Source organism: Hirsutella rhossiliensis, assembly GCF_020360975.1.
Source record: "Hirsutella rhossiliensis strain HR02 chromosome Unknown scaffold00018, whole genome shotgun sequence".
Classification (NCBI taxonomy): Eukaryota; Fungi; Ascomycota; class Sordariomycetes; order Hypocreales; family Ophiocordycipitaceae; genus Hirsutella; species Hirsutella rhossiliensis.
The window spans coordinates 224,411-232,522 of NW_025408684.1; the positions used below are offsets into that span (position 1 = coordinate 224,411).

Sequence of the window (8,112 nt, forward strand, 5' to 3'; positions counted from 1 at the left end):
CTGCGGATTCACGATTGTTGAGTGCCAGCTGCGCGGCAGGAGCAGTTCTCCCCAGTCGTCCTGCACGTACGACACGTAGGCTCTCAGGTAGGCCTCGATCTCCTGGTTCATTCTCTCTGGCCCTCCGTCCGTCTGAGGATGATAGGCCGTGCTCAATTTCTGCGTGACACCTGCAAGACGGCAGAACCTCTTCCAGAACCTACTTAGCCAGTTGCTCCGCGGTCGCTGACGATGGACCGTGGCATTCCGTGAAATCGGTAATGACACTGGAGAAAACGGTTTGCACACTGCTCAGCTTGCATGTTGCTTATCACCTCGCAGGCCACAGCCTTTGTCAGTCTGTCCACAATCACCCACAGGTACCTTGCCTTGCTCGGTCCAGTAGGCGGCAGATCTGTGATGAAGTCCATGGACAAATGGCTTCGGGGTCGATCTGGAATCGGCAGAGGCTTGAGAAATCCCCTTTTCGACTGGCGCCAGATGTGTGCTCTGCCGCAGGTGTCGCAATTGGCTACGTACCGGCGAACCAGCTGGGACTGCCCAGGCCAGTAGAATCGCCGAGCCACAATAGCCAGCGTACCTTCCCTGCCGGGATGACCGGTCGCAACAGAGTCATGCGACTGCTGCACAATGCGGGTTCTCAACTGGTCTTTCTCAGCTTCCTCCTGGTTACCCTCCTCTCCGGATCCACCCGGCACCCAAATACGGTCTCTGAATGTCAGCCTTTGCCTGCGTCGATCGCACATTCTGAAATCTGGATCTTCAGGCCCAGCGAGGGCGGGAAGGCACGCTCGCGATCGCGGACTGCCTTATAGGCTGCCCGGAATATCGAGTCCTTCGCCACCGTTTCGTCCCAGAGTTGCTGCAGGTCCGCTACCTCGAAGACCTTCATCTTCGGCAGGGTGGATGCCTCTGAACAGTCAGAACTCATCGCGTTGATACATGCTCTTGTCGATGATGGAATGGCACTATCCGGTATCAACTGTATCATTCTTCCTTGTTCCCGCTCGTCGTCAATGCCCTGTGGCTTGTCTTGTTCACGGCGGGACAACGCATCAGGCACGACAGCCTCGCTTCCCGGTCGATACTCGAGCTTGAAGTCGAACTGGGACAATTCGGCTGCCCAACGGCTCTGCCGTTCCGTGAGCTTCTGGCGTGTCATGAAATACTCCAGGTTGCGGTGATCGGTAAGGATTGTAAATGGGCCGCAGCTCCTAAGTTCGGCGTTCCAGTTGTCGAGACATCTCATGATGGCAAGCATCTCCTTGTCGTGAATGGGATAGTTGTACTCCGCTGGCGAAAGTCGCTTCGAGAAGAAGGCGCATGCGTGTCGACGTCCATCTGGGCCTTCCTGCGACAGGACGCCTCCCAATGCGTAGCCTGAGCAATCCGTCTCCAAAAGGTCAGGAGGCTCGGGTCCCACTGCTTGAGCACCGGTGACTCGCAAAATCGTCGCTTCAGCTCCTGAAACGCCTCGTTCTCCGCTCGTCCCCAATGAAAGGCAGTTCCTTTCTTAAGCAGGGCATCCAGAGACTGCGTGATCTTGGCATAGTCGGGGATGAAGATCCGGTAATAGTTGGCGAAGCCCAGAAAGCTTCTGACACCCTTCACCGTGGTCAGGGCCTCCCATTCGCGGATGGCGCGCTGCTTTCGGGGTCGCAGGCGATTCCTTTCCCTGCGTTGACGATGAACCCAAGGTATTTGACCTCTTGTACCGAAAACTCGCACTTCGCTGGGTCTAGGTGCAGCCCAGCGTCGGCGAGTGCTTGGAGAACTCGTCGCACCTTAGCCTCATGATCCGCCTTCGAACCGCTCGAGTAGATCAGTACATCATCCAGGTACGCTGTGACAAAGTCGTCCAGCCATTCGCGCAATACACTGTTCATGTATCGTTGGAATGATGCCGGGGCGCCGCTCAGGCCGAAAGGGCACACGAGCCACTCGTAGAGCCCAAACCTCGTGCGAAATGCAGTCTTTCCCTCATGTCCCGGAGCCATGCGGATCTTATGGAAAGCGGCCACCACGTCCAACGGTGAACCACTTAGCCTTGGCCAGATTCTGCAGGGTCTCCGCGATGAGGGCAGTGGGTATCGGTCGCGCTTGGTGATTGCATTCAGCGCTCGGTAGTCGCAACAAAATCGCAGCCCTCCATTCGGCTTCCGCACGAACAGCACCGGCGCGGCAGCCGCTGAGCTACTCGCTCGGATGAATCCTCTGTCCAGCAGGTCTTTCAGGGTCTTTCGCAAGACCAACAGCTCTTCTCGTGACATGTTGTAGAGTGGGCCCCACGGAAGGGGGCTCGTTGCCGTTCTTGTCAGGCTGCAGGTTGACTTCATGATCCACACCCGGTCGATGTGGCGGCAGCTTCATTGCCTCTCCTGGTGAGAATAGGTCGCGGAATTCTTTCAGCACTTCTGCCGGGACCTTCTCGCTCGGATCGACTGGCGGCTTCGGCTGAAGCGCCCTCTATATCCGACAAACTGATTGCATGAATCGAGATCGCGTTGCACTTCTTGCGTCTCTTTGCGCGTCGACATTCCGCCGTGAATACGGCTGCCGACACGAGTCTTGCGCTTCGAATCGCGCGTATCTTGGCGGGCTCTTCCTGCCCAATGAGGCGTATCGTCACACCTGCCCTCCCATGGTACATTCGCTGCTTGGCAGCATCGTACACGACGTGATTTCTCTCCATCCAAGGCCGGCCGAGGAACATGTCCTGGCCCAGGCTTGGGATCACGTATGCAAAGACACGTTCGTCAAATCCAGCTGTCTCGACCACAACAGCCACGACCCTGGGGATATGACACTCTTCGCTGACTCTGAGAATCCCCAATTTCTCGTGGTTTCGAGTCGACGAAGGGTATCCGCAGCTTCCGAACAAGGGCTTCGTCGATCACGGCATAGCAGTCACATCCACAGTCGACAAGGGCGCGTATTCGATAGCCTCGGTTTACCCGCGCGTTGACTAATACAGTCCGACTATTCATTCGTGGCTTGAACGCTTCCCAGTCCCGGATGTCTGCCTTTGCAGGCCCCGGCGCCCGCTTTCGCCCGGGGCTAGTCTTTTCCCGCCGACTCGTCCTCACTGGATGCTGCGGTTGATTCCGAATCATCTGCGGCATCGGGCTTCTTCATGCGCGCAGCTTTAGGTCGCTGTTGCTTCCCTTCGCCAGGAAAGACCACCTGGGCTGGGCAGTCCACGATAAGATGATCCGTCCGACCACAGCGATAGCAGCGGCGCTCATCCTTCGGCTATCTGCCCGCAATTTCCTGAACTCTCGCAAGCCATCCCTGGTAGTCGTCGGGTAGGACGGCTGTGACCAAACTCTCTTGGAGGCGTGCATTTATTGCGTTCTCTAGAAATACGATCTTTGCACTGTCCGGCCAGTCTGCTCCCCCGGCTTCAGCTAATGCCTGTTCGAATCGGGGAAGGAAGGACGCGAGAGGTTGGTCTTCGCGCTGCCGCATAGTTCTCAGCGTGGCAGCAGCGCGGGATTGGATGTTGCTGTCCTGGTAGGTTCGGTCGAGGTATCGCATGAACTCTTGGGGGTCGTAGCTACCCCCAGGGCCTCCCGCGGCGTAAAAGGTAGCGACCACTTGCTGTGGTCGCTCGTCCAAACATGAGTTGATGAGGTACCAAAGTTCGCGATTTCCACTGTAGTAGTGTGCATCAAGGTCCAGCTTGTCTCGCATCTGCCTGGCCCAGGCGGAGTAGCTCTTCCGTGAGCCGTCATGCTTGGGTGGGTTGGGCAACGGTTTCCGCATTCCAGTACCGCAGGTTTTGGGAGGGCGTGCCCAAGCCAGGCGTGCTCTCGCCCAATCCTCGTGCCACTGGCGGCGATTGCAAGTCGGCGCTCTGCGGCTGCGCTCGCCCGAGTTGCTCCATCAGCAAGGAAAGTTGGTCCTGTAGAGGGCTGAGAGTCGCATTGACCGCTTCTTGAATGCGTTGGTCAATCCATTGCTGCTGGAGACTTGGGCTCTCACTCTGCTGGTCCATCCTGACGAGCAGTCTGCAGCTTGCGGTATTTAGAAGGAGCTCTAGATATGTGAAAGGCTGGCCCGGAGTTTATTCAACAAGCAGGTGCCTAGGTGTTGTCTATCTAGAGCTAAGGAGGAAAGAAGCTGAACTCGAGGCGTAGCCTCGAGTGAGCTATATTACCCTTCTCGGAATGTTCTCGCAGCTTCTGGGTCCGCGGAGCGGGGCCGGTGTTGCCACCGGAGCACGACCCACCGGACCCGGTACAACCGGGTCCACCAGCCGGGCACAGCCCGTGACACTATCCTTAGATTATAGGCATAGCTATAATCCTTAATATTAGATCGTATAGAGCGTAGTGATCTCGTTAATCCTAGATTACTTAGATCTCTACGATCCCCTCGATCTTATATCTATTAGATAGTCGTGCCGACAATTTATCCGTTAGACCGTGTCACGTGCTTAACGCGGTCGACCGTCAGCGGCCCAGTGGCCGTGGTCGTAATAAGAACCCAGTCGGCAAGGTGTTTTTCCTGCCCTCGGCTAAGCCTCTAATATGCCTCTTTTGCCTCCTTGATAGGCAGAGCCCCTTTAAGACGTGTGTGGAGGGTCCCTCTTAGAATACCCTACTTTCGACTAGCATAAAGCTAAGGTATCCCGTTTTTAATAGCTTTAAGTGCTTCTTAGAGCTGGTTTTCGGTATACTTAGAAAGCCGAGGCATTGCTAATGTAAATAGTATTTATTTTATAATTATAGGGCAAGAGATGCACGAGAAAACGCGGTTGCAATGTAATGTATTTAACGACGCGATGGTGTTATAGAGAGTGCCGGTGTTGGGGTGTGCCGGACTTTAGGTGGGCTGACTTAGCAGAAAGGAGTCTTCGGAGGTCGCTTTCGAGAGTCCCACGTCCCGTCCTAGAAGGTACCAGGCTGGCGGCTGGGAGATTCTGCAGCGCAACCAAAAGATTGAGAGAAAGCCGCCGAAGGTCTGCAACAGTCAAAAGGGTCCGCTGACGTGGGCAGTCCGCCTTACCTGTATTGCTAAGCTGACTCAGGGTATCTAGGCTGCAGGAGATGTCTCTATCTTTGCAAACCGAATTAAACGAGGCGCGAAAGGCAGCAAGTTCAGTCCGGATAGGACTTCCCTCAACGGGCTTTGGTTCTTCTTTGTTCATCTCGTCGAGGAAGCCCGGGCCCGTGTCTCCAAATCATTTGCGGAGACGTGAAGGGAGCTGGTAGTCATTGTTTGGGGTTGGGGACCGTGTCTGGGAATAGGCGCGAAGCGCCTTGCCCGTGTTGACGCCGGTCGGCCGGAAAATCTAATACTCCGAACCGTTCGTGTGGCTGCAAGTACTCGGGGGGTTGAGTACGTACCTAGTAGGCCCCCTCTCCTGCCCTCAACCCCCCGAGTAGCTCGCAAAAATTGTCCTCAATGACGACCGTCAATGCAACAACTGAAGCTATGGCTATGGCTTCTCCAGCGCCGCCTCTAGCGCCTCCTCTAAGACTGCCTGAACCCCGCGAATCCCTACCGGTTGACTCCACTGATGAATCCAGTGATTTTGATCAAGACGATTTGCGCGATTCTGAGCACTGGAATGGGCAACCATGGGAGGTGATCTTTCCTTCTGACAGTCCGCTTTGGAACACGACCTACGAAACTGCTGAATTAGCCTTTGATGCCTTAAAGGACTTGTGCATTCGGAATCGGATGAGCCTCGTCACATTACGAAGTCAGAAGAACAAGGCAAACACAAGGTCCGATTTAGGTCATCCAGGCGTGGCTAAACCCATCAAAGCAGATGTGTCCAATGGGGTAGGCGGTGTAATACCGGTGCCTTCGTTCATGAGCTTGGATGGCAGGCATTGGGCGAACCATTTCTGCTGCTGGCCAACTCAGACATTTTGTCAATGCTTGCTGATGCAGCATCATCATCCAGCCACCGTGCAGCTACCCGGACCATGAGACCTGACCTTGGACCAACAACATAAACTCAGACCAATCAGGTCATGACACACCACCGCGCATCGTCGCGACGGGTTGCTGTGGAACCCCGGTCTGCAAGCCAAGAGGACGAGGAACTCCCGCCCGTTTGCTAATGCCTGCAGTCGCCGCCGTCGCAGCTACCTGAGTTCAACGGGCGACAACGACCCGGCATCTCGCCAGCCTCGCTAACTAGATAACCTGCCAGGACCATACCGGACATATCGTCGAGAATGCTTCTTCGCAATAACACTAAACGTGCGCAATCGTACTTGCTCCTCTTCCTCGAATTGCGTCTCTACACGCCCATGTCTTGGCCATCCGAGACTAAGCAGCCATTTGAATGTCACGAAGAAGAACATATCAGCTCTGTTGGCAAGCTTGAGCAGTTTGGGAACACCCTTTCGCAATGCATTCCTTTGAGAAAGGTGCCGGGCACGTAAATCTCGAAAGGAGCGCAAGCCCGTTTCAGCAATTGCAACATGGCACATTGTAAGAATCCTTCCCGAAGATTCAAAAGGCATGCCAGAGGCCTGGCCCCCGCGACACGGCCCCCGGCCTTGCTCGGGCTCCTGGACACAGTGGGGAGAGTACCCGTGACACCCAGGCGGCGAACGCCCTAGCGTGAGCTGGCATGTTCGCTAACGTTTTAGTGATTAACGCACGATGGTGGCGCTGCCCACGGCCCATCTTGGGGACGGTAGAATGGACGCGGCTGGTGCTGTTGCCAGCGCGCCGAAGTCTGTGACGCAGGCCATGTGTGCGACAGCTGGCCAATTATTCAGGGTTGTGCCGACACAACTCGGGAGTTGGGTCAGCACAACGTTCGCCGACGGGCGCCTATATGAAGCGCCCGTGGCCCCCTAAAATCTTTAACCCAATTGCCCTCTTTCATCATCATGTACCGTCATAACTGTAGAATGCGCTAAGAATATTGCTCCGATGTGGTAGATTCCGAGGGTCACAGCGGCCTTGTCTAGATGTTGAATCCTTCCAACTTGTCGCGCTGATATGACCATTGCACACACACAAGAGCATCTATTCATTTCGTCACTGATCAGCGCCATGCCGCGCAATGTACACCGGGCAACGCTCGCAGCATCGTCAAATTTGGGATGCGAGGCTCGACAGCAATTCTCATCACAGCTCGTGGGCATTGGATGATGAATGTACCTAGATCCGAAACAGCGCCCTCTAGCGCCCTATGCCATAACCTGCCTCGCGGTCGCTCTCATCGACGGGATAAACTTATTAGAAACAAAAGGCTGCGGACAGGGCGCCGACGAGGCTTCGGCGCGACAACGTATAGAAGCGGACAATCGTGCTGGCTGCTTTTCGTCGAATTGCGGCTCGCCCATGCAATATCTCTACGCAGCCATTCGGATGCTTCTGCTGGCAGACTTATGGGGCCGTAGGACACTTTTGTAATGCATTCAATTGAGAAGTGCTCCGGGCACGTGGATTCCAAGGGGAAAGCAGACCGTCTTGCAACAACTGCAGCGCAGTACACTGGCGGACTTCTCTTGCAGGAGCTCACTTATTATGGACCCACGAGACCAAAAGAACGAATCGCAAAGCCACGCGGTTTCGAACTGATCATCACTCTGCCAAGCCTGCCGCTCATCGCATCATCTGAAATGCCGTCTTGTCTACTGCAATATGATGCCATCTATTGTTGGCTTCATCACCACACAAGGAACTGTTCCTGCAGCAAGAGCATATACACTGCGGTTCGCCTACGTTAGCGGTGTGGACATGACAGGAAGGACGCACAACTCACTTCAGCTGGAACATTTGCCCCCAAACTGTGGGCTGCACCCCTGTCACTCAATTGGGTTTTGTCGTGGTTCTGCCACCACGCCAGCTTACTTGGAGAGATAGGCCGACTCGTCACCTGCCAGTTATACATTGATCTCCGCTGTCGATGCTCTGCAGGGCCTTGTGATACATCTTTGGTGGTCCTCTTTACCTCAGACGACGATGCTGGCTCGGGGGATGGTGCAAGAAGCGGGCGAGGAGATGGTGGCTCGTCCAAGTCGTCCCTTGAACTCAAAGATTGCTGCGGCGACCCTGGCTCTTGATATGCGCGTGTCTTGCAAGGAGCGCACTCGTGGGTAGGTACGCTCGAGATCGAGTTCAAAATTTCGGGAT

At 55.3% G+C, this 8,112-nt stretch overlaps 1 protein-coding gene across 1 annotated transcript; it reads right to left on the bottom strand.

Moving 5' to 3' along the window:
- Nucleotides 1-718: 718 nt before the first annotated feature.
- On the bottom strand, nt 719-2,270 carry HRG_10922 (retrotransposon nucleocapsid protein; the record flags this gene model as incomplete). The annotated part of the gene is made up of 4 exons (XM_044869392.1): nt 719-1,306; nt 1,348-1,644; nt 1,905-2,099; nt 2,166-2,270. The coding sequence occupies 4 exons, from the start codon at nt 2,268-2,270 to the stop codon at nt 719-721; spliced, it is 1,185 nt and encodes a 394-aa protein (XP_044715343.1).
- Nucleotides 2,271-8,112: the final 5,842 nt, after the last annotated feature.